This window comes from Heteronotia binoei, chromosome 5 (assembly GCF_032191835.1).
Source record: "Heteronotia binoei isolate CCM8104 ecotype False Entrance Well chromosome 5, APGP_CSIRO_Hbin_v1, whole genome shotgun sequence".
Lineage (NCBI taxonomy): Eukaryota > Metazoa > Chordata > Lepidosauria > Squamata > Gekkonidae > Heteronotia > Heteronotia binoei.
Window position 1 is genome coordinate 105265117 of NC_083227.1, and position 27446 is coordinate 105292562.

Sequence of the window (27446 nt, forward strand, 5' to 3'; positions counted from 1 at the left end):
AAAATCAGTAGGACCTGGAAAAACTTTCTACACAGTGCCTGACTGAGATCTTTCCAAAAAGTAGTACCAAACTTAGTTGGGGGAAGATTGCAGCATAACAAGGGGAAACATACACACAAACTGTGTTTCCATTTTTAATGTGTAGGACTAGTGTTCCCCTAAACTGACTGATGGCCACAGTCAGATGCCAAGAGAGGGGACAATAGTTTTTCAAGTGCCTGGGGCCATGGTTCTGATCAGGACTACAGTGCAGTGGGAGATGGGACTCCAGCCTTTTCCATGTGCCATTTTCCTGACTTCAAATGGCTCCAGGTTCTTTGTTCCATTAGGTACTGTGTGTGCACTAATGGTATTGGGGCAAAAACTTCCCCTGGGATACTTCAGGTGGTTGGGAATATGGGGAGGGGGGAGGTTAGGGCTGAAGCTTTTTCAACCCTGTGCTACAGGTCCAATCCAAATAAGGGCCCTGAGTGCTTGACAAGTTCTCCCACTCTCTTGACATCTGAATGTCACAGAAAAGTCAGGGAAATCCCGACCCTAGTGTTAAAATTGCAATGTGAAGTTTGGGCCACAGAAGCAGGACAAACAAAGGAGATGCTTCCCAAAACAGTGCTGCCATAAGGAAGGCAAGATGGAGCAAAATATCTGTGTGAAAATGTCATGGTTTTTAAAGCACGATGACTCCATGTAATGTCAAATTATTTTGATGCCTGTTGAATTTGGGATTGCATATTGAAAAGTTTTGGACTGTTTTGTTAGCAACATTGTGATGACATGAGACTAAAGACAAACATTGCTATTCCTTGTACATGCAGCACCTCCCTGTATTGAAAATATTTTGTGGTTTTAATGAACAAATGTAATGAAAAGCAATGCCTGATAATTTAACTGATTGCGTGAACCGGGGTGAACACACATGGAGAGGTGCCAAGCAATTCCCCTTTCTGGGGATTATAGAGGCTATTATGTCCCATAGGCATTGAGTTTATTATTAGGATTGCTAGTGTGGTAAGAGTGTGTGTTTTGTCTGTTGGCTTCCCTGTTTTGTAATAATTGCTTCAGCAGGAACTGTTTGTAAACATTTTTAATATTAAGTGTGTTTTAGGTCCTCCCCATTTGTATCTGAGGGATAGACATATTTCAATTGCTTGGGTTTTAAAATAGTTAAGCTGAGTAGCAGTTTGAAGTGGGCTGTTACATAAAGAAACGAAAAAAGCCTTCACGGCAGCTGTGCTCACTGATGCTCCATCAAAAGCAAAGGATAAAAAGTGATGTCTGTACAGTGTTCCATGTGCAGCCACTGAGAAAACTGACATAGTCATGGCACAAAAGCAGATATGAGCTGTTGTCTCTCATGTCACTGGAGGCTTGCCATTAATATACTTAAGATCGGTATTCTCTTGAAGCTGAGTTAGTGTGAGCTAGCTCACATTTTTTTTAACCTCTGACTCTCACATTTTTGTCTTAGCTCAGGAAAAATGGCCCCAGAACAAAATAATTTATGCAGTAGCTCACAAAGTAGAATTTTTGCTCACAAGACTCCACAGTTTCAAGGGACCATTGCTTAAGATGCATCCAAACTGACAGTTTTTCATGCAATTTGCTGCTGAAAATTACACGATGAATTAGTATAACTTAGCTAATATCCCATGATTTGTTCCTGTGTGTATGCCACATCTTGAATTCATTTTCCATACACACATACTCACAAAGTTTGAACTTCATTAAAGAGGTACAACTTGAGAGTGTACAAACAAGTCTTTTGATATTTCAGTTCTGGCCATTGTGGTATGAGTTTGTGTCACAAACTTGGGAGAGGCAGATTCAAGTCTCTTCTCACCCCAAAAGCTTTCTTGGTGACCTTGGACAGGTCACTCTTTCAACCTAATCTACCTAACAGCATAGCTATGAGGATAAAATGGAGGAGGGGAAGGGAGATGTTTGCTTCTGTGAGTGCCTTTGAGAAAAGTGGGATAAAAATACTTGCATCATGAGCATGATGATGACATTTCTGGGGGAAATCTGGAAGCATCAATGGTAGCTCTAGAAATCGCCAGAAACTAGGGATGCCAGCCTCCAGGTGGGACCCGGGGATCCTCCAGAATTTCAGTTCCCCTGGAGAAAATGGCTGCTTTAGATCAGGAGTGTAAAACTCATTTGTTACGAGGGCCGAATCTGACATAAATGAGACCTTGTCGGGCCGATCCATGTTGGGTTGGGCCGGGTCATGTGTGTACCTATTTATGACTAGGTAGCAGAGATATAAACTTTATAAAGGACACAGAAAAACACAAAGGTTTTTCTTTTTTTTTTTTAAAAAAAAAACCCCTTAAAACATTAGTGCTTGGTCTTAAAGGTACTTTCTCTGTATTTCCTCCTTCCCTCTCTGTATTTCCAGCCTTCCCTCCACTGGAAATAATGAAGGATAGGAGCACCTTCTTTTGGGGCTCATAGAATTGGACTCCTGGTCCAATATTTTTGAAACTTGGAGGGTATTTTGTGGAGAGGCACTGGAGGCTATGCTGAAAATTTGGTCCCTCTACCTCAAAAAACAGCCGCTTCCAGGACCCCAGATACCCACAGATCAATTCTCCATTATACCCTATGGGAATCAGTCTCCATAGGGAATAATGGAGTACCCAGCAAACATTTCCCTCCCCCGCCCCCGCTTTCTGATGACCCTGAAGTGGGGGGAGGGCCTCCAAACCGGGGGATCTGTTAGGGTTTAGAGATACTTTAGCAGAGTTGTGTGGAGAGAACCACACATAAACAACCAGGCAGACGGTTTAGTTTAAGAATAAAGTAGTTTACTTTTACTATGAGGAAAAGGGTTACTGGGATTTCTAGAAAACAAAAGAAGGATTCAGTATCCTATCTAGTCTCTAGACTACATCTCGACTCTCTGGAGTCCAAATTCTAACTGCATGGAGATCTGAGGGCTTTACACAAAGGGCAATAAAAACTGACCAAATGGTTTCCCCCAGACCACCTCCCAAATATATGGATTAGCCTATTAGGGCTTTCCTTCAATGGTCACTATACATATTGACACCCAGCCTGAGCGGGAAATACATGCACACATTCTCATTGGCTCTATCTCTCACTGGCTAAGCATCAGCATGCATATACATACATTTAATTAACTCATGACAACAGGAAGTGAAATTGCATCAGAAAACCCAACAGGATCCCCTGCCTACACCTGGGGATTGGCAATCCTATGCAGTTGTGCATTTTTATTGAGACAAAAATCCCTCACCACCAAGCTCATTTCTGCACATATATGGTACATGCAGTTTCATTTGAACCAAATATACAGTATTTATGTATTAATTTTTATAAATATACGCAAAACTCAATTTCATATGTTAAAATTATGAATAATGCATTTTATACTCTTCAAACACTAGCGTAAGTTTAAGTTTGAAAAAGAATTATATATATTTCAGCCCATCCCCCAAAAACGGTTTGAATGAAGAAACAGCAAGCTTCAGTCTAAACTAGAAAATTGCTAGTTTTTTTCAAGGATAGATTTTCTTCACAAGCATAGACATTTCTTCTACAGAAAGAAAATCACACCATTTCATATTAGAAACACCCATTTTCCTGTCCCATTTAAAGGCCCTGCTGATCAGCTGAGGGGGGAGGCCATGGGACAGCCTGTGAGGATCCTTCCTTCTCAAGTGGTGGTGAGAGGGAAGGCCATGGGGCGTGGGGCCACTAAGTGCCCCCCCCAAAATAAAAGGATTTTTCAAATCCTGGCTATGGGGCTGGCTGAAAGTGAGTGACTGGCCCAAAGCCACCAAACAAGCTTGTATAGCACAGCAGGGATTGGAACCTGGGTGTCCCAGAACCTAGTCTAACCACTATACTGCACTGGTTGTTTTGAAAGTATGAAGTTATGATATTTAGTTCTTCTTTTTCATGTTTATGGACAGTCTCTCTTCTTGGCCAAGAAAATGTGTCAAAAACTGACACTGAAAAGTAATTCTAGACATATCTATAAATCTAGTTTGAAAAAATAGTATTGCATTTTCAATTGTTCTTTTGGCATCATATTCAAAAATTAGCAGATGATTTATAGACAACTGAATGTCTTCATTTCTTAATTTCTCAAGTAGAGTTCTTTTTTCTTCATCAGAGCTGGAACTGACCTCAGATCTTGTAATGACCTAAAAGCACCAGAAATATGGACTTCGTTTTGACTTTGTGGGGTAGACCCCAAGAAGGACGATTTCATGGGCCATTTTGACTGCTGCAAAAGGGGAAAACCAAGAAAGTTCTGCTCCTTGTCCTTGCAGAAGCATAGCATTAGATCCACCCCATTATTACAACTTTCCCCTTTGAACGCTTGAAGATACAGTTTTTTAAAAGTCGTAGAAAGTTAGCCTAGAAGTGGGCTGAAATTGGGCAATTTCAATAACTTCAGTAGTCATTTCACAGCATTTTTGTCTGCTGCTATCCCTTCAAAAGTGTCTTTTCAGTGCAAAACAGTTGCTAATGTTTCCAGTGCACCTAACTTACTTGAAAGTTGAAACCCCCAACTCTCCTCTATGTTTTGTACCCAGTCCATTTTCTGAGTCAGCAATCACAGCCCCAACCTATCCTGACTTCAGCTAGCCATTTTCTATTGTTAGCCAGGCTAGATCTAATTTCCTAATTTTTCCATTTCCTAATCTAAAGTAATACCTGCTGTTCTAAGAGAAATACAAATAAATTTCCTTTACTTGAGATACCTCACATAGTTCCTGTGTAGTTGCCTTGTTTGTGGAACTATCAAAAAAGATGTTTAGTTGATTATATTCTTTGATTACTAACACCAGCTCGTTTCTCAGTGGGGTAGCCAGGTCCGACTCAAGAAATATTTGGGGACTTTGGGGGTGGAGCCAGGAGCAAGGATATGACAAGCACGATTGCACTCCAAAGGGAGTTCTGGCCTTCACGTTTAATAGGACCACACTCCTTTTAAATACCTTCCCTCCATTTGGAAATAATGAAGGATAGGGGCACTTTCTTCTGGGGCTTATAGAATTGGACCCCCTGGTCCAATCTTTTTGAAACTGGGGGGTGTTTTGAGGAGAGACACTGGATGTTATGCTGAAAATTTGGTGCCTCTACCTCAAAAAAAGCCCGTCTAGAGCCCCAGATATCCACAGATCAATTATCCCCTAGGAATCGATCTCCATAGAGTATAATGGAGTGCCCAGCAGACATTCCCCCCTCTGCTGCTTTCTGATAACCCTGAACAGGGGGAAGAGGGCCTCCAAACTGGGGAATCCCCTGCCCCCAACTAGAGATTGGTGATGCTATTTCTCAGTATAGTTATTGTGCTGCTGATAATCTCCATGAACATAAGAGAAGCCATGTTGGATCAGGTCAATTGCCCATCCAGTCCAACACTCTGTACTGTCTCTTTGGTACAGCTCCCACTTGTTCCAAAAGCATCCTCGTGTCTAAAAAACTTAAACCCTTCCTCCCTACACCATCGTCTCATCCACACATTGAGACTTCACATTTGTGCCTGTCTCTTCAGCCCTGCATGTATAACAGGTAGCACTTCTGAGAAGGCTACCTTGGAGGTCCTGGCCTTGAGTCTCCTGCCTAGCAGGCTAAATTTTTCCTCCAGGACCTTACGACTGCATTTCCCCACATTGTTGGTGCCAACATGCACCACGACCCCAGCACTGTCTATCAGCCTATCTACCACAAGCATAATGTCTGCTACCTTCGCACCAGGCAGGCAAGTCACCACACGGTCGTAAGTACGCAGTTTTGCCACCCAGCTATCTACTTGCCTAAGGATCAAATCACCAACTACCAAGACTTCCCCTCCCTCCCTGCTCAGGGATGGTTCCTTGGCGCGAAAGGATACCTGCTCACCAACTGAAGAAGAGGTCCCTTCTGAGGGTGCATTCCCCTTATCCTCAGCATGGTGCCCTGTTCCCTCTCGACCCTCATGCTCCCTGGCAGCGACGGGGCTGCCATGTTCAGAGTGGGGCTCATCAAACAAGTCCCCAGGAGTCTTCTCTGAGTGCCTAACTGACAGTCTCACCTTCTCCAGGTCAGCCACCTTGGCCTCAAGGGTTTGAACTCATTCCCTGAGGACCAGGAGCATCTTGCTTCTCATATCATTTCCATACTGGTCACTTATTTATATCTCAGATATGTTTAGAAGTCCAATTAGTTCCCTGAGCTCTGTAAATTATTAGCTATTCTTAGCAGTATAGTAGGATGCATTGAAGAGAGCCTCCAACTACTTGAACATTTTCCTTTCATTTCCTTCATCTGTTGCACAAATGGAGTACATAGGACATTAACTGAAGATTGCTGCATCTTGTATGGCAAAGTGGTTTCTTATGATATGTGAATGTTTCATGCTTGAATAGTCCTTTATGTCCCTGGATGATAGAATGTTTTTTCACAAATGGAAAGACATGAAATGTGCATCAGATTTTGCAGTTCTGGGCCTAGGGTCAAACTTTAACTGCAGAAAATCAAATAGCCACAAGTTTTTAAATTGCCTTTGACCTATGCTAGGCAGGTCTAGAATAGAAAGTTGCTAGGCTTGCTTGAGAAGAAGCACTGAAATTGTTTCTAATCATTAGAAGGATTATATTCAGAAGAGTTTGTGGTGTACATGTTTATGCTCATGTTGTGACCATTATCAATATTTAGAGAACAAGATAAATCTGCAAAACTTCTTCCTTTGACTTTTATTGTTGAAAATGGAGGCTAGCTATACTTCTCTGTTTAGATATTTTGCAGTGTTTAGTATCTTGTTCTCTCTCTTCTCTGCAATGCTCACTAGCTTACAGGCTATTCTGCGTGCTTCCTATCTTCAATCTTATCTATTAAATAATAACACACAAAATTATTTTTATCTTTTAAGTTATCATCGTAGTATTTGAACTTCTGCTGTCTTTCACATGGGGAAGGGATTTTGTGGCTTTCCCATTACTGATTCAGCAACAAATAAAATACATCTGTAATGGGGCTTCCACAGGGCAAGTTTCCTCACAATTTCCCTGCCAGTCTTCCAGTGGCAGCCATGGTGTCTACAGCGTTGTTGTTTTTTAAAGTGGCATTAGAATACCATTATATCAATATACTGTTATAACTGTAGGTCTTACCAGTTAATTACTAAACTCCCATTGACATAGTTATACATGAACAGTTGTGTTACTTCATCATAGCAAAATGACAGTGCTTAGAGAAAAAACTAATAGGACATACTGAGAAGGCTTTTTGCCTATGTAAACTAATTCATTCCACAATAAACTTACCTCTCACTTTGATACAGTAACCATTGGTTTTTGATGTAAGATGTAAGATTAGGTTTACAGCTGATCAAAAGAGGATTTAAAAGGAACCAAAGCCTTTGTTTCACTGATTGGGTAGATCAAAAGAGGATTTTTAAAAAGTAACTGATTTTGAATTTAAATATAAGCTTCAGTTACATTAAGTGCACCTTTTTTAAAAAAAACACAGGGCTTTTTTGTAGAAAAAAACCAGCAGGAACTGATTTGCATATTAGGCCACACCCCTGATGCCAAACAAGCCAAAACTGCATTCCTGTGTGTTCCTGCTCAAAAAAAGCCCTGCAAATATACAGATTTAAAAGAAAGCCAAAGCCTACACAGACTTTGTTTCACTGATTGGTATCCAAATATTCCTGACAACCATTTAGTCAGGTCATAGAGTTGTTTTTATCTGATTTAATGCATGTTTTCTCAAAATCCAGGCCCACTGAAATCCAGGAGGTTCCCCTAAAAGTAAGTGTGCCCCAGACTGCAGCCGGTTTCCATGCACAAGGGCTGCTCTAAGGAAGCCTATGTGTTTTTGAGAGGCTCTGTTTTTGAGAGTAGCCCTTTGTGCATGGGGGAGGGGCCATGGTCCAGTGGAAGAGCCTCTGCTTTGCATGCAGAAAGTCCCAGGTTTGATCCCAGACATCTCCAGTGAAAAGCATCAGGTGGCAGGTGGTGTGAAAGATCTCTCCATGAGACCTGCACAGGAGCTGCCAGTCTGAGTAGACAATGCAGACTTCGATGGACCAATGGTCTGACTCAGAATGATTGCTGGTTCCCCCTGACCACCAGCTGGGGCTGGGGGGTGTAGAGCTGCCAGATCCATGTTAGGAAACTCCTGGGGATTTGGGGATGGAGCCTGGGAAGCACAGGGACCTTAGTGGGGTACAGTGCCACAGAGTCCATCTCCAAGTATCCATTTTCTCCAAGGGATCTCTGTAGTCTGGAGATGAGTTGTAATTCCAGGGGATCCCCAGGTCCCACCTGGAGGCTGGCATCCCTAACTGGCAACCAGATGTTCATGTGTGGAAGCCCATGGGTACAGGCCATAGCATTGCTGACAACCTTAACGTGGAGGTGGGCAGATGAAACGTTTCATGGCATAGAGGTACATAACCTCACCTGGTAAATAACATTTCATTCAGCTTCTGTTAAAGGGGCAGGGCATTTTTTTTTTCTCCTGGCAGGGTATCCATCCTCTCCACATCCCGGAAGCAGTCATGCATCCCTTCACATCACTGCTCCTGGAGTGAGGAGGACAACACCCACATGTCCTACTATGAGAGCTGCTTAGATTGGGCCAGCATGTCTCAGAGCAGGCTCCTACTGTGGGAAGAGGGGTTGCCCAAAGCACCCATACTTCCCAGTTTAGGAGCACATGAACACTTACATGAGCACCCATGAAGCTGTCTTATACTGAGCCATTGGTTGGTCCATCAAAGTCAGCATTGTTTACTCAGAATGGCAACAGCTCTCCAGGATCTCAAGTTCAAGGCTTTCACATTACTTAGCACATCATCCCTTTAAGTGGAGATGCCAAAGACTGAACCTGGGACCTTCTGCATGTAAAGCAAATGCTCCACTGCTGAGCCACAGCCCCTCTCTCCTTGGCACTTGCCAGGATTAATCTCTTATTCATTGCTACATGTATTAATTATTTTTAGATTGTTTGTCCCTAAATTTTATGGACCACTTAGAATTAAACTGTAGAATTTTACTGACCACTATGGTTGCCAACCTCCAGGTGGGGGACTAGTGTTCTCCCAGAATGGACATCAGCTGTAACTCTGAAAGAGATCAGTTCCCCTGGAGAAAATGGATGCTGTGGAGGGTAGACTCTATGGCATTATATCCAGCTGAGGTCCCTCCCCAAACCCTACCCCACATAGGCTCCACCCCAAATATCAACATGGAGCTGGCAGCCCTATTGACCATTACAAGTTAAACTACAGAATCCCTATGTGTAATTGTTAGGTAATACACCTGGTTCCCCAAATCTACTCTGCTATAAAATCAATTGTCACCTTGGGCAAACTAGTCTAGCTCCAACTCAATCCCAATCAGATTTATATGCATAAATCCTTTTCATGCTCCCATTTTGTATACTATGATAATAGGGGATGGGATGGCACTAATTTTCTTGGATGCAGAGAAAGCCTTTGACAACCTTAATTGGCAGTTTATGGAGCAACAATTAGAATTTATGAATTGTGGAACAGATTATTTAAAGATAATTCATGCTATTTACTCCCACCAAACAGCAAAAGTGGTAATAAATAGTGCAGACTGGTAAAGCTGCAATACTGCAGTTCTAAACTCTGCTCACAACCTGAGTTCGATCTTGGCAGAAGCTGGGTTCAGGTAGCCAGCTCGAGGTTGACTCAGCCTTCTATCCTTCTGAGGTCGGTAAAATGGGTACCCAGCTTGCTCGGGGGGGAGGGAAGTGTAGATGACTGGGAAAGGCAATGGCAAACCACCCTGTAAAAAGTCTGCCGTGAAAACATTGTGAAAGGAATGTCACCCCAGAGTTGGAAATGACTGGTGCTTGCACAGGGAACTACCTTTACCTTTTTAACAGATACCATTGAGATCAAAAAAGGTACAAGACAAGGCTGTCCTCTATCTCCGCTATTATTTTTACGTTGAAAGCACTGAGTAACTGGATTAGAGTAGATTCTACTATCAAAGGACTTTCATTTAGAGGTGAACATTTTAAACTGAGAGCATTTGCGGATGATATGGTGTTTATTTTAGAACAATCTATCAACTCCGTCAAACATCTAGTCTTAAATCTTAGGCAATTTGGAGAAGTGGCTGGTATAAAGATAAACTACTAAAAAACAAAATTTCTAACAAAAAATAGGACCACAGAACAAACTAAAAGTTCTCATCAAGAATCAGGGTTTGCATATGAGAAGAAAGTTAATTATCCTGGCATTCAATTCACTAACAAAGTAAGTACCCTATATAAAGAGAATTATGAAAAGCTAATTAAATTAAAAAGGATCTGGAAACATGGAAAGATTTGAGCATTTCTTTAATGGGAAGAATAGCAACAATTAAAATGAACACATTACTAAGGATATTATTTCTTTTTCAAACCATTCCTGTAGTGCTATCAAAAGTGTTTTTTCAAGAGCTAAATAAGCTATCTACTAATTTTATTTGGCAGAACAAAAACCCAAGAATAAAGTCGAAAGCATTACAAGACTCTAAGGAAAGGGCAGGCTTTGCCTTTCCAGACTGGCAACTGTATCATAAAGCTTGTGTTCTAACTTGGGTGAGAGATTGGATACTATAAAAAAAAGGAGATTGTTAATACTAGAGGACCATGATGTTGCTAAGGGATGGCATTCTTACCTGTAGTATCAGAAAATGGACACTCAAAAATGCTTTATTCATTTAATAAGAAGGTCCCTTAATCAGGTGTGGTCCTGGTTAAAACCAAAAAATCTACAATAAGGTCCAGAAGTGGGCCTTATTCAACCAATATTATTGTCCCCAAATATGATACTTACATATGAAGAATTGTTAAAGGACAATGATGAACTGAAATCACAAGAAGAGTTAATGGCTTATAACGCTACTTTTGATTGGTGGACCAGACTTCAGATAGAATCAAGATATGATAGAGACAGCTGGATCTGCTACTGAACAATATGTTTTTGATAAGATATTTTAGGACCACATCAACATTTAATTTAAAAAATCTATTCAGTGCTCCTCCAGATGAAGCTACAAGATGAGGAAGTGAAAGACACTATAATAAAGTAGGCTCAGAACCTAGGTTGCAATATTGACATGGGGGTTTGGGAAACATTGTGGAAGTCACCCTTAAGTTACCCTTAAAGAAAATATCTATAAAATGTTCTATAGATGGTATATAATGCCTGATAAATTGTCTAAAATATATACCACTTTTTCTAATAAGTGTTGGAAATGTATCTCTCATGTGGGTACATTTTTTCATATGTAGCGGACCTGTGGGGTGATGAAAAAATACTGCATTATGGTACATGACATGTTACAAAAGATATTGAAAATTCATGTCCACAAATTTAAACTGGAATTATTTTTATTGAACATACTACTGATGGACCTTTCGAGGCAGAATAAGCATTTGATGATACACATTATTATTGCAGCAAAACTTCTAATAGCTCAAGGCTGGAAACACCAGGAAGCTCCAAAGAAGCAGGACTTGATCGATAGCAGAAACAGATGTACTCGCGTTTTGTATTAAGGGCAAACTAATACATGATGAAGATAATCCTTGGAAACCTTTTTATGAGTGGCTTAGTGGCGCAGAGTGTTAAAGCTGCAGTACTGCAGTCCTAAGCTCTGTTCACTACCTGAGTTCGATCTCCAGTGGTAGCTGGGTTTTCAGGTAGCCGGCTCGAGGTTCACTCAGCCTTCCATCCTTCCGAGGTCAGTAAAATGAATACCCAGCTTGCTGGGGGGAAAGTGTAGATAACTGGGGAAGGCAATGGCAAACCACCCCATAAAAAGTCTGCCGTGAAAACGTTGTGAAAGCAGCATCACCCCAGAGTCGGAAATGACTGGTGCTTGCTCAGGGGACCTTTCCTCCTTTCCTTAATGCATAAATATGATTTTGTACATGATCTGTTGCACTTTTTTGTAATTTCCTCATTTTTAATATCACAAAATTTATTTATTTATTTTAGTATATTTCTATTCCGCCCATTCCCCATAAGGCTCAGAGCAGAGTACAACATATGATAAAACAATAAAATACAATAAAAACATTCTATAAAAAGACAACTCAACAGCATTCAGATTACCATGTCATCACATATTGCCCAGCCTAGCTGTCTCATATCATGGCAGTTTTTATTCCATTTCCTAGCACAGATGATAGTGCTTGCTGGGGAGGCCAGCCAGATCAAGACCAGACAAGCAAATTATCTGTTTATAATCGATGGGTTATAAACCTTTAAAGACTAAAAGTACTATTTTGTAATCTAATGATGCTGAGTATATATTGTCAAATTTATTTTACTTATTCCCTTTTCCCTTCTCTTTCTGTATTCCCCTACCCTGTTCCTTTAAAATTTCAATAAAATATATAAAACATGATAATAGGGGATGGGGGTAGAAGCACTGGTGATTGAAGGTCTGCATAGATCATGGGGTTCCTTCTATTGACTGGGACCCCTCATGTTTCAGGTTCTGAGTTGTATGGAGAATCCCACATACTAGTATTTACTTAGAATCTAAACAGGTCTTAAAGTCATGAGCAGGACCTAGTACTGCTCTCCCACCCCTCATCTACTTGCATTTTTCATGCCCTGAAGGTCTGAAAAAAAACTTATATTGGTGTCCTTCTCAGGCACTACAGTTTGTTGACTTGAATTGCCCATGTAAAGTCTTAAAGAAATGTGACAAGAGCTGTGGTCAGATGCACCCGTCAGGGATGTTGAACTCATTTGTTATGAGGGCCAGATATTACATAAATGAAACCTTGTCAGGCTGGGCCATGTGTGTCATAAAATGTGAGGCCAGGTAGTGGAGAAATAAATTTTATGAAGGACACAGACAAACAAATTTAAAGTTTTTTTAAAAAAAGTTTTACATGAAACATGCTTAATTGATTAGCAATCTTGCAATATTTTATTTAATAGTCTCTGATAACTGATAAGCCCCATGGCGCAGAGTGTTAAAGCTGCAGTACTGCAGTCCTAAGCTCTGCTCACGACCTGAGTTTGATCCCTGGTGGAAGCTGGGTTTTCAGACAGCTGGCTCGAGGTTGACTCAGCCTTCCAACTTTCCGAGGTCGGTAAAATGAGTACCCAGCTTGCGGGGGGGGGGGAAGTGTAGATGACTGGGGAAGGCAAAAGCTTATGTTCTAAATAAAAATTGGTTGGTCTTAAAGGTGCAACTTGACTCCTGCTTTGTTCAACTGCTTCAGACCAACACGGCTGCGCGCTTGGATCCACCCCATAAAAAGACTGCCGTGAAAATGTTGTGAAAGCAACATCACCCCAGAGTCGGAAATGACCGGTGCTTGCACAAGGGACCTTTCCTGATAACTGAAGGAAGCAAGAAAGAGGGAGAAGGAAGCAGACTTGCTTGTGGGCCTGATAGAAGCCCTCTGAGGGCCTGATTCAGCCCCTGGGCTGCATGTTTGTCACCCCTGCCTTAGACAGATAGGTGAATTTTTGGCCGTTTTCCCACTGACCTTACCCTGGAGCGACGTCCCTCTTCACCGCGCAGCATCTGCGCGGATTTCCCACCAAGGCTGCGCATAACCAGGAAGAGCCGCGGCTTTTGTGTCGCAGATGTAAACTGGTTTTAGCGCGGTGAAGGGGGACGTCGCTCCGGGGTAAGGTCCGTGGGAAAACGGCCATAGAGTCACTCAGTCAGCCTGAAGCATTTGCATTTGATCAATCAATTTTATTCTCGTTAGTTTAAATCACTGAATTTTGGATTAACTGACTGAAGGGTTGTAAAACAATCATGATCCATCAGCATAAGGACTTTTTAGGTTAGTTAAGCTGCTGTCACAATGTTTGCCATTCCCTTAAAAGAAATGGCAGTTTACCCTGATCAACTTGCTACCACTTATTGCACAGGTTGGGGATATGCTGAATGAAGACTGGTTCCGGAGGGGATTACTTCTTTGAATCTCCTGAAAATAGTTTCTTTGAACGACTATAAATATGGTATTTGGGGCTACTCTATAACATCAAGCCAGATTGTCTGGAAGGGCTGGAGTTTCAAAATAGCCTTTTATCTTGTACCAGTCCTATTTTTAACACCTGCATTGCTTTTGTTGTGCTGGTAGAGTACACATACTGGCAAAAGATGGATTTCCTAGTACTAAATCCATTGCACTTCAGCAATGTTCTGCTTTGTCTTCATGTTATGGAGTACTTTAACGGACGGGACCTCAAATAATACTGTTACATATCACCTCCTTTCCTGATGGATGAGAATTTCCAGATGCAGGATTTCATTTTCTTTGAATGAGAGAACATGGAGACTTGTGACCTTACAATACCTATTTATTTATGCATTGAGAATGGAGGATCAGATAGATGCTGCTGCTATGGAAAGCAGGCAGCATCTCCTCTGAACCAAGTACAATTCACTTAAACATAAGAACATAAGAGAAGCCATGCTGGATCAGGCCAATGGCCCATCCAGTCCAACACTCTACCATGACCCCAAGATCTCTCTCTTGGTCAGTCTCTGCCAGTTCACACCCCATCAACTTGTATTTGTAGCTGGGATTTTTGGCCCCAATGTGCATTACTTTGCACTTGGCTACATTGAACCTCATCTGCCATGTTGATGCCCACTCACCCAGCGTCAACAGATCCCTTTGGAGTGCTTTACAATCCTCTCTGGTTCTTATCACCCTGAACAATTTAGTATCTGCAAACTTATCCACTTCACTGCTTATTCCCAATATAGGCTTCCCCATCCCCAGGTCCCAGCACGGGATCCCCCAGTTTTACAGGCTTCCCCCCGCCCACAGCCACCATGTATCTCTAGCACTCTGGCAGGTTTAGAAACCTGCAAACAGAATTCCCACGAGAAGGGACTTGGTGGGAAAAATTCTGGAAACAGTTGAGCTGGATTTTTTGTCCCAGCTGATGGCTGGAAAATCTAAGGAAGAAGCAAGAAAATATTGGATGAAGTTTTATGCCTGGCTAGATAATCAAGACTTTTAAGATTCTCTGGTGTGAACTTATCTCTCCTTTTTTCCAAAAGCTGTACTATATGATTGCCTATATTGGATTTGTCAAAATCAATAGACATAACTAAAAGATTTATAACATAAACTACTATAATGTTAATGATGTAGATATAATAATAACTGACAATTTATGTATTTTAAGAAAATATTGTAGATGCAGACTTGTATTCTTTGAAAGTATTTTCTATACAGAAAAAGATTAATATGTACTTTTATTTTTCATCCCCCTCCCTTATTCTTTATTCCTAATTTCTTGAAACTAATAAAACTTTTAAAATGTAGAAACCTGCAAACAGGTTCCGTTTTAAAATGTGTGTTTCTGTTGTTTGTGTGACTTTAAAGTTGAGCAGGAAGCAGGAAAGCACTTCATGGGGAAGGTCAGCTGCAGCTTCCGTTTATTTTGCTTTCATTTTTAGAGCAAGTAACCAGACCCAGTAAGTGTGTATATGAGAGAGAGGGAGGGTTGCCATCCCCAGATGGAGGCAGGGGATTCCCCGGTTTGGAGGCCCTTCCCCACTTTAGAAAGCTTTAGATACCGAGGGGGGGGGGATGTCTACTGGGCACTCTATTATTCCCTATGGAGAACGATTCCCATAGAGAATAATGGGAAATTGATCCGCGGGTGTCTGGGGCTCTGGTGGGGGTGTTCTTTGAGGTAGAGGCACCAAATTTGCAGCATAGCATCTGATGCCTGGCCTCAAAACACTTTCCAAGTTTCAAAAGGATTGGACCAGGGGGGGGGGCAATTCTACAAGCCCCCAAAGAAGGTGCCCCTATCCTTCATTATTTCTAAAGGAGGGAAGGCATTGAAAAGTTGTGCAGTCCCTTTCAATGTGATAGCCAGAACTCTCTTTGGAGTTCAGTTGTACTTGTTCCAACCTTGCTCATGGCTCCACCCTCAATGTCTCCTGGCCCCATTTCCCAAAGCCTCCTGGCTCCACCCCCAAAGTCCCCAGATATTTTTTGAATTGGACTTGGCAACCCTATCCCAACTCCAAATCATTAATGAACAAGTTAAAGAGCATGGGACCCAGTACTGAGCCCCTTAAAAGCTACAGGGATGGATTAAGACATACTGAGGCCTTAGACTGTCAGGTTTGAGAGATAACAGCAATACCAAAAGAAAAAAAAGTAATTTAGTTTTTTAAAATTGTGTTTAGAACCCCCTCATAATCTAAGGCTCTAAACTGTATTTTACTTAGCTTGTGCATAAATCCAGGCCTGACTGGGGGTTTTCACAGACAACACTTTCCTTTGGAAGCCCATTGTTGCTGCAGATGCCATTACAGTGCAGCAGCAGCAAGACTTCCATATGGTGAATTTTCCCACATTTCCTCTTCACCAGTCCCCATGGCAGCTGGTCCTCACCTTGTGCCATCAGGGGGCTTTTTCAGGGATTTTATTTTACTGGTAATGCAGATAGCAACATACCATACCATATATCACGATAGAGATATCAGAGAAAATCTAGGGGATACTCGGAATGTGCATTAAAGCACCAAGCTGCTGTGGGGAAACAGGCAGGGGAAACTCATTTCTCAACAGCATTGAATCCAGGCCAAATAACCCATGTGGTAAAACTCACCATCCGTAAAACTCAGATCTAAAACTTTCTGAAACATTCACATTGTTTTCTTGCTCATACACTCAGAAAGAAACACATATAAACTGCTGAAGATTAATCTCAACCCCATGTTGGCTAGCAGATATGCTTCCCTGAACAGAAAGGCTTTTAAGCCATCTCGACTCAATGAAGAAACTTCCTCATTAACAATTAGCAAACAATAAGGTATACCATCAAATACACAAAAAAGGTCACTTAACATGGATCTCCACTAAACTGAAGCAAAGCCCTGCTTAAGATACTAACTGTGGGTAAGCTGTTATCTGTGAGGAGCAGGGCTTTTTCAGTAGCTTCCCCTCAACTTTGGAATGCCCCATGTAGTATAATGGCATACATGTAAGAGAGAACAGCTGCTCAGCCTTCTTGGGTCCTCTCTAACCCATTTCCTTTTCTTTCTCTCTCTCTCCAGCCCATCTTCTTCTCTTTGTCTGATTCCTTTTTTTCCGTTTTCTGTTGGCCATTGCCACCTTCTAGTCTTAGAAGAGCATCTCCTGCTGAAGGGTTAGCAGTTTAGCACTCTTTGCCATTTCCAGGCTGCCTTCTGTGACTGCATTTTCCATTTGGTGCTCTCTCTAGCTGCTGCAGGGACTAACAGACGCTGATATGCACTCCAGGAATGGAGGGATCACACTCTGCCCCTCCCCCTTTGTTTGTCCCTGGTAAGCATGTCCGAATTGGGAGTGGAATGATTTACAGAGATCAGACTGGCAGCCTCCAATTTGTAATATGGTTTAATAAAGTAATAGAAGTGCATGCATGTCTATTTACACAGCACATCTGAGCGACAATTCAAATGAAAATTGATATAACCGTAAATCCTCTGATCCTGTTCTCTGCATCTCTAAGATTAAGGATAGGTTTTTTCAAGAATTCAGAATGAGTTCATACCTCTGTTTCAGGGATGCGACTTCATTCCTTTTGCTTAGTGACACATGATCATGGTGATCATTTTGATGGAGCTGTTATGATAGCTCCCAGTCAAAGGTAGAATGGTGAAGAAAAAGCAAAGAGGACTCAGTTCCTCCCCCCACTCCCCCTCCCCCCATAACAGTAAATCTGCTGCTTTTTCTGTTCTCAAGAGAAAGTGACATGATTTGGCCATTTAGTTTTTCAAGCCTTTGTGACTGATGAGGTATGACTTTAGCTGCCCCCCCCCCCGTTATCTTTATATCTAAACAGCTGGATGGCTTTTCTGCTGAGAGATTAGTCATATCTACTCTGCTTTTCCCCTCAGTCCTGTTAGCCAGTACAGGGCAATATATATTACAATATGCAAATAATGACCAGTTCAATAGTGTGCACAAAGCACTACACAGATAGTTTAATATAATAATAGTTCAAAACAATACAAACATCCACAGGTGACAAGACAAAAAAATAAAACAGCCTTCATCAGTGGCTTACACTATAAACATGATCAGTTGAGTCACTTCCTATTCTAGAGTTGCCAGCTTCCAGGTGGGGATTGGAGATCTCCTGCTTTTACAACTGATCTCCAGCTGGCAGAGATCAGTTCCCCTGGAGAAAATGGCTGCTTTGAAGGGTAGCCTCTATGGCATTGTACCATCCTGAGGCCCCTCCCCTCCCCAAAACCTGCCCTCTCCTGGATCCACCCCCAAAGTCTCCAGGTGTTTTCCAACACAGACCTGGCAACCTTAATTCATAGTAAAAAATGATAATAAGCCACAAAGGCCAGTTGGATGACCAAATATATTACAAATACCTTATAACAAAGCACCAGGCTTCAATAATATCATTCACATCTGGATATAACTAGTAAAAATAGTAATACTAATACACGGTGTGGGTATACCACCAAACTGATACCAAATAGTAACAGATGGCAGTCAAGTTAGGATTGCTACTGTGTGGATGGGGAAGTCCTGATTTCCCCCAACCCTGTTCATATTGGTATCAATGCTTCCTGTAAGTTGTGAAGTCTTGTGAGCAAAAATTCTACTTTGTGAGCTATAGCATTAAAGATGTGAGCTACTGCATAAATTAGTTTGCTCTGGGGCCAATTTTTTCTGAGCCAACACAAAAATGTGTGTGCTGGAGGTGAAAAAATTGTGAGCTAGCTCACACTAACTCAGAGAGAACACTGATTAGTGCTATTATCCAAGCTCAGTGTTCCACAGCCACCACCATCCTGGTGCCACCAGAGGGCTTTTTCATTTTTTAAAAAAATCAGTAGTTGGCATATCATTATAGAGTGGTACAATGTCAATAAAACAATTACTGATTTAACAAAAGAAATGAAAAAGACCCCTCCAGGCTACTGCAGGGGATGGGGCAGGGGAAATGATGGGAAGTCTAGCCTGTGGATATTCTTTTGCCACTGCAAATAACTGTATTCGCAGCTGTGATAAGAGACCCCTGACATGTTCAAGTGACTTAAGAAGGAATGGTCTATGGTATTCAGCACTAACTGAAACTATCACTCTGCCTTCCAATCCACCTTTCTCATATAATATAGCTGAAAAGGAGATATTATAATCTGTCAAAGTTGCAAAATATAGCTTAAGTCTCTTATCAGGAGCTATTATATATCTGTTGCCATGCATCTATTAAAACTATATGGATGGCAGAACATTTGCCCAGCTAGAAAGGATACTGAGGTTCTGACCCTCATAATATAACTCCAAGATCCCTGAAAACATGTCCTATAACCAAACCGGAGAGGGAGAATAAGCCTTAACCCTCTTGCCTTTTGTGTTTCACAGAGTTTCTAAGAAGGGTTTTTTGAGAGTTACATCTGGAAAAGCTGTTGTGTTCGTTCGTGTGATACTTCCTTTCATCATCATGATCATTACTCTCTGGAGTGCTCTGGAACAGGAAATATCAAAGGATGTTGAGTGAAATTCAACCACTAATCTGCAATCCTGCCAGGCCAGCTAGTTGGGCTGATTTACAAGTGACGTTTCCTATGAGCTCTTTTATTTCTCTCTGTCTCTGTCTACAGATTTGGCGGCTTCAACACCTCCTAAACGCCACAGGGTGTTGGTTTCCTTAGAAGCAGGTCCATGCATTCCTACACCATGGCATCACCAGACAGGATGAGTGGCTCAGATAATGGACTAGATGAAACAGAACTCAGTATCACTCTCACTCTCCGGATGCTTATGCATGGAAAGGTAAATACACTGGGATTGCCGTATTAGGCTGTCATCCTGATCCCATTGCAGTCTGGAGGAAACTTCCACTGCTCTAGGACTGTAATGTCCAGATAGAAAGTATTTTATTGCTACCCAACTCCAAGTTCCAAAACCTAAATGAGCCACTATCCTGCTGGCTAATCAGAAGAGGAGCTATAAACATCCTTCCACACATAAACATGCCCTCAACAATACTATATGTTACGGTATATGGTGAGCCTTTCAATGGGATTATGAAGCAGACATTTTAACTCTTGCGAAGATAAATACGCTGGTGAAATTTTCAAGATGTTTCAGATAAAAGGTGCAAATTCATCAGATCGATTTCTTAAAAAAAAAAAAATAGGAAAAGGCTCTGATAATGAAGGTGGTGAAAGGGCCAATGGCCAGGAAAAATGTCAACCTCATTCAAGAACAGCCCATGCTTTCATTTTGGGGAAAGAAGAGTTCAAGTTCATCCTTGACCCATTTCAGTCCGGCTTTCACCCGGGACATGGGACGGAGACGGTGTTGGTTGCCCTAGTGGATGACCTTCAACGGCATCTGGATCGGGGTGGCTCGGCGGTGCTGATGCTGTTAGACCTGTCGGCTGCGTTCGACACGGTCGACCATCGGCTACTGACGTGTCGCCTCGCCGACGCGGGGATTCAGGGGTTGGCCCTACAGTGGCTTTCTTCTTTCCTGGAAGGTCGGGGACAAAGGGTTGCAATTGGGGGGGAGCTATCCCGTAGGTGCACACTCGATTGTGGTGTGCCCCAGGGGGCGGTTCTCTTCCCGATGTTATTTAACATCTATATGCGGCCTCTTGCCCAGATTGCCCGAAGGTATGGGCTAGGGTGTCACCAGTATGCTGATGACACCCAGCTCTATCTACTGATGGACGGCCAGCCGGTCTGCGCCCCGGAACACCTAGATCGGGCACTACATGCCGTGGCTGAGTGGCTCAGACTGAGTGGGCTGAGGCTAAATCCTGTGAAGACAGAGGTCCTTTGCTTGGGTCGCCGCGGCCCGGGAAGGGGAATCCCCCTACCAGTTTTTGACGGTACGCCGCTGATAGCGGCGGACAGGGTCAGGAGCTTGGGGGTGCTATTGGAGCCTTCCCTAAAGATGGAGGCTCAGATAGCAGCCGCTGCCAAGTCCGCGTTTTTTCACCTTAGGTGGGCAAGGCAGCTGGCCCCCTTCCTGGAGCGCGACGACCTAGCAACAGTGATCCATGCTATGGTCACCTTGAGGTTGGACTACTGTAATGCCCTCTACATGGGGCTGCCCCTGTCCCGAACTTGGAAATTGCAGCTGGTGCAGAATGCCGTGGCCCGGCTGTTACTGGGTCTCCCAAAGTGGGGACACATTCGGCCAGGTCTTCGGACCCTGCACTGGCTTCCAGTGATATACCGAGTCCGGTACAAGGTGCTGGTTATTACCTTTAAAGCCCTATATGGCCTGGGACCTGTCTACCTGAAGGACCGTCTCTCCCCACATGTTCCCTAGAGAGTACTGAGGTCGGGAACACAAAATCTCCTTACTATCCCTGGGCCAAAGAAGCCCGCTTGAAATCCACCAGAGAAAGGGCTTTCTCTGTTATGGCCCCTACATGGTGGAATCAGCTGCCGGAGGAGGTGAGGGCCCTGCGGGACCTTGTTCAGTTCCGCAGGGCCTGTAAGACGACCCTCTTCCGGCTAGCTTACACCTAGCTAAGATGAGAACTCAATGTAGCTTGCCAGACTTCTGTTTTATATATATTTGGATTGTTTATGAGTTTTTAAGGTTTTATCTGTTTAAAATGTTTAACTGTTTACATATTTAAATATTGTTCAATTTTTATGTTCGACTAATTGTTGGAAGCTGCCCTGAGCCACTTGTGGGAAGGGCGGGATATAAATCCTAAATAAATAAATAAAGTTACCCATTTTTAGGCACTGAAAAACAGTTGCTGGTGCATAAATCTTTCCTAATTCAGCTTCCCTTGTCTATGTTTTGCAGGAAGTTGGCAGTATCATAGGCAAGGTAAGGCTGATGTTGCTCTGTGTCATGCTAGTTTCTGTATTATATTGATTAATCTGTGTGAGTCTAATCAATTTTCTTATCCTGCAGAAGGGAGAGACAGTGAAGAAGATAAGAGAACAAGTAAGTACAATGGGAGAAACAGTAGTCCCTCTCTCAATCAGGATGGGGTTGTGGTGGGAAGTCAATCTTACAGTTGCCAGCTGGATGGTTTTCAGATTTATTTATTTTATCAAATTTATATCCTGCCCTTCCCTGGCAGGCTCAGGGCAGCTGATGTGGTATGGTGTGAAATACATATGGAATTCTGGTCCTACAGAAAACTATTGTAGGGAAAATTAGGTTCCAGAGAGATAATTATGAAGAATACATAAGGGAATCCAGCAAGACAGAAGGATGGGGCAGCATTTCTTTGAAGTTAGCTTATTATTCTCCATAATTTTATATGTCGCTTTTAAAGAATGGATACATATCCTTCTAACTTCCCCACTATTGTATAGTAAACTTAAGGATCATGAAGCCTGTTTAGTGGATGAGAGCTGTATCTCTCACTGAAGAATGTGCTCACATTTCACTGAGTATTAAGGTTGCCAGACCCTCCTTCCCATTCCCATCCTCGTGGAAGCAGGGATCCTCCACTGATCAGCTGGCCAGCTGGGGGGGCTTATCAGTAGAAAGAAGAAGGACTAGGTCATGTTGCTATGGGAAGTGATGTCATCATGCCAGTGACTTCCAGGTGATTCTCTGGTATTTGGGCAAAAACTATGGTAGAAGGCCAGATACAAGAGCATTGCTTGGAAGTAGTTTTTGCCCAGATAGGAGAGCATTGCTTGGAAGTTGCAGGTATGATGAACATAAGAACATAAGAGAAGCCATGTTGGATCAAGCCAATGGCCCATCCAGTCCAACACTCTGTGTCACACAGTGGCCCAAAAAAAAATTATACACACACACACACATACATATACACACTGTGGCTAATAGCTACTGATGGACCTCTGCTCCATATTTTTATCTTGTAGCCGCCAGCCAGCCACCACCTCCTGTGGCAGTGAATTCCACATGTTAATCACCCTTTGGGTGAAGAAGTACTTCCTTTTATCCGTTTTAACCTGACTGCTCAGCAATTTCATCAAATGCCCATGAGTTCTTGTATTGTGAGAAAGGGAGAAAAGTACTTCTTTCTCTACTTTCTCCATCCCATGCATTATCTTGTAAACCTCTGTCATGTCAACCCGCAGTCGACGTTTCTCCAAGCTAAAGAGCCCCAAGCGTTTTAAATTTTCTTCATAGGGAAAGTGTTCCAACCCTTTAATCATTCTAGTTGCCCTTTTCTGGACTTTTTCCAGTGCTATAATATCTGTTTTGAGGTGCGGTGACCAGAATTGTACACAGTATTCCAAATGAGACCGCACCATCGATTTATACAGGGGCATTATGATACTGGCTGATTTGTTTTCAATTCCCTTCCTAATAATCCCCAGCATGGTGTTGGCCTTTTTTATTGCAATCGCACACTGTCTTGACATTTTCAGTGAGTTATCTACCACGACCCCAAGATCTCTCTCTTGGTTAGTCCGTGCCAGTTCACACCCCATCAACTTGTATTTGTAGCTGGGATTTTTGGCCCCAATGTGCATTACTTTGCACTTGGCCACATTGAACCTCATCTGCCACGTTGACGCCCACTCACCCAGCCTCAACAGATTCCTTTGGAGTGCCTCACAATCCTCTCTGGTTCTCACCACCCTGAACAATTTAGTGTCATCTGCAAACTTGGCCACTTCACTGCTCACTCCCAACTCCAAATCATTTATGAACAAGTTAAAGAGCATGGGACCCAGTACTGAGCCCAGCTTACCATCCTCCACTTGATATCACTTCCTGTGTGATGCTGGTGATGGAACCTAGGCCGCCTTATTTTTATTGGTAAATCCTTCCCCTTCCCCCATCTCCTGCCAGTTGCCAGAATACTAAGAATACTGACTACTTTTCAGAGCTTGGTCTGCACAAAATACAATTTTCTGTACATGTATGTTCAGTATAAATGAGGCACGTTAGCTGCTGCTGGATTAGTTACCTTCAACTAAGCACTGATTTGGGGTAAACACATAAGAAGGGAAATAGCATTGGAAAGTACAAATTGTTACAAAAGGTGTGAATTACTATGTTCATATTGGTGAATGCTTAACTTCCCCTCTGATGACAAATTCAACATGAACATGACAAGTAATGAAAGTGTTGCATATTCTCCAGCTACTATTATTTTTTTTCCTGGGTTTGGTTCCTAGAGTACTGCCCGGATCACCATTTCAGAAGGATCCTGTCCAGAGCGGATCACCACTATTACAGGATCCACTGATGCTGTTTTTAGAGCTGTTTCTATGATTGCTTTCAAGCTGGAAGAGGTAAAGTAACCACCAGATCCTGTTTCTGTGCAACACAAAATTGAGTGAAATTCTCCTTTCTCCATCATTGGATGAAAACAAAATAGATGGGTAGTATTGTATCTTATACCCAATTAATACTCCTAACTATTTTTGGATTTCTGGCAATGTGATATGTGCTCTGAGCCTGAATATTGTTAACTGTTTTTCCTAGTCTAGTGATTAATCAAACAATAACAGCAGAGATCTACAAGAGAAGAACCAGATCGTTGAAAGGGAATTCAGCACAGCACTGACCACTAACTATCATCAAGTATCTAAATGAAGGCACAACATAGAATTCTGTTAACATGCCAGTGATTGTAATGAATTGTGATGGAAAGATTGTAGAGAAGGGTGATTGTGATAGAATCCATTTTTTACAGTTCACTTCATTTATTTTGCTTTCTTTCAGGACCTGGGGACAAGCCCTACCAATGGGAGCACTATATCCAAACCACCTGTAACACTTAGGCTAGTCATCCCAGCCAGCCAGTGTGGCTCACTTATTGGCAAAGCAGGAGCCAAAATAAAGGAAATTCGAGAGGTGAGGACTTCAGATACCATTTAGGAATTATTCCTGTTACTGCATTCCTCTCTGTAACTTACTTGCATGGTCAAGAACATTGCTGTCCTTTATATTGATTTTGGTATAATGACACTTTTTCATAGTTGCTAATTCAACTCTACCAGAAGTTCTCTTTATAAAATACTAAAAAACTATCCCTCTGTCTGCTGAGCTCTGGAAACTACTCCACTTTAGTGTTCTTCCTTCTTTAGCTGGAATTTCAGGTAAACTACAAGTCTGATCAAATTGTTTCATTTGTGTTTGTATTAATTTCTGTAGGGAATTGTGATGTAAGAAGAAGTCCTTAGATTTTCTGACTAAATGGATGGGCTTTTAAAATACCGTTGTTACAGTGATCAGTCTTTGTTCGGTGGTGTTTTTGACTGGGTATATTTCCATGTGGACAAAGTTTGCCATCACAGACTAAGGGTTTGTTTCTGGCCTCATTCTCACTGCAGACCACAGGAGCACAAGTCCAGGTGGCTGGAGACCTTCTCCCCAACTCCACTGAGAGAGCTGTGACAGTTTCAGGAGTCCCAGATGCCATCATCCAGTGTGTGCGACAGATATGTGCTGTTATCCTAGAGGTATGGTTCTTATTCCTTGCCTTCCATTTAATTGCTTTGCTATCATCACCAGGCAAAGGGAGCACTTAACAATGGTGCCCTCCTTTCCTATCACCATGAAGAAATGGAACCTAGTGACTGGGTACTTGTTTGTGTTGGGATTAGACTGGCCTACATTTTCTTTCAGACTTTCACTAACGTAAATTAGGGCTGTGATTTTATATAAATCTTATTGGAATATCCATCACCAATACTGGAATGACATAAGAGTGGGTGATGTCCTTTCTCAATTGACTTTGCTATACTTTCCATTTTTTTCATACTCCCTTTAACCCTCCCCACTTCCTTTTAGGTCCCAGTCAGCTGTAGCCCATCCTGATGGCCATGCTAATGGGATGCAAAGATACAGGAAACAGTGCCTTTGTGACCACACCAGCCATTCCGCCAACCCTTACTCTCTAAACCACATCTGCACTTCTTTCTATAGGAACACCTGTGTTTTATTAGTTTATTCCTGTAACTGTGAATGAGTGAAATTAAGTCAGATTCTGGATTTGACATTTCATAAACACAGTACACATTTCCAGGCATTACTTATCATATCCTATAAATTATGAGTGCTAAAAATATTTTAGTGAGTACTAATGACTCCAGTGCTGTATAGTGGTTAACTGTGGAAACCTGGGCTCAAATCCTCAGTTGCCATGGAACTTAATGGAGTGACCTTGGGCCAGTTACTTTCTGTCAACATACCTTATCTCACAAGTTTGAATGAGGATAACATGGAGGAGGGGAGAATTATATTTACCTCTCTGAGCTCATTAGAGGAAGGTCAGGATAAAATACATTAAAAATGAATGAATTAAAAATGAGTATCAAGATGGATGGCCTTTCTTTAAAAGCATACATATTCCTCATTTGATCTCTTCCAGTCACCACCAAAAGGAGCCACTATTCCCTACCATCCCGGCCTCTCCTTGGGACCGGTTCTCCTCTCAGCCAATCAGGTAAGGAACACATAAACCTCAGGGCAGAATTTTCTGTTCAGGTTAAAAGGGGAATGAACCCACAGGCTTTGGTTCTGCCCTTGTCCCCAAACTTTGCATGTAAATTACCAAGCCAATCCAGGCCAGAACATTTCTGGACCACAGACATCACTCTTTTCTCCCAATTCATGCTTCTCCTTTCTATTCTTCTACAAAATAGGCAGAAGAACAACTGAGTCAGTTAATCTTTATAGAGCAAAACTGAATCCCCATTTATTGCAGAGTCTGTGCTAGATAATATTCATCCTCTGTATGGCTACTTCATTAGATGCTTGGTGGTAGGAGGTGGGGTGGAATCTGTTTGGGGAGGAAATGTGCTGTTCTTGCAACGTTCTACACCATCATCCATGGCGCATGCAAAGTCAGGCAGAATGAATATTGCTACTCATCCTGAAGCTCACTATTGTTCAAAATTAAAACTTTTGTACCATATGGTCAAAGATGTTATGAGTTGATGCAGATATACAAAGACATTGCAGTACTAAGTGGCTGAATAAAATCAAATCACATCTGTATGTATTTGTGTCTATACTATGTATTTTATAGCAAATGTTATAAATAAAGGAAGAAAATCTGGTGGTAAAAGTGTTGGACTAGGATCTGGGAGACTTCAGCTGAGATCCCAACACCCAGCAGTCTGCTGAGTGATCTTGGGCCAGTAATACTCTCTCAGCCTAACCTACTTTGCAGGGTTGCTCAAGATAAAATGAAGGTGGGGAGGCTGATATATGCCATGGAGAAAGGATGTGATGAAAATGTAGTAAATAAATAAAATCATAGCATTTGCTTAGATGTTATAGGCTTGATGAAGCAGATAGGATTTCTATAGGCTCTTTCTTCTATCTGATTTGATGGGCCTTTCTCCCCTTTCCTGGGAGATTCTTTGGTATACATATTTGAAATCCTTTTTTTCTCTTGCAGGGATTCTCTATGCAAGGGCAGTACAGTGGCTTGTCTCAAGCTGAAGTAAGTCCAACATTTCTGTCCAAATGAATGTTTAAATTTTGAACCCACACGACTAAGTGGTTCCATA

The 27446-nt window shown here is 42.1% G+C and overlaps 1 protein-coding gene across 1 annotated transcript in view; it reads left to right on the forward strand.

Moving 5' to 3' along the window:
- The window catches only part of PCBP4 (poly(rC) binding protein 4), a 52006-nt gene that overhangs the window by 16985 nt on the left and 7575 nt on the right, over positions 1 to 27446 (forward strand). The window contains exons 2-9 of the mRNA XM_060240002.1: positions 19614 to 19785; positions 21787 to 21810; positions 21898 to 21930; positions 24099 to 24215; positions 24649 to 24780; positions 25260 to 25388; positions 26300 to 26374; positions 27335 to 27379. Of these exons, the coding sequence (XP_060095985.1) occupies positions 19675 to 19785; positions 21787 to 21810; positions 21898 to 21930; positions 24099 to 24215; positions 24649 to 24780; positions 25260 to 25388; positions 26300 to 26374; positions 27335 to 27379 (666 nt within the window). The 5' untranslated portion in view covers positions 19614 to 19674. The remainder of the gene's footprint in view (positions 1 to 19613; positions 19786 to 21786; positions 21811 to 21897; positions 21931 to 24098; positions 24216 to 24648; positions 24781 to 25259; positions 25389 to 26299; positions 26375 to 27334; positions 27380 to 27446) is intronic.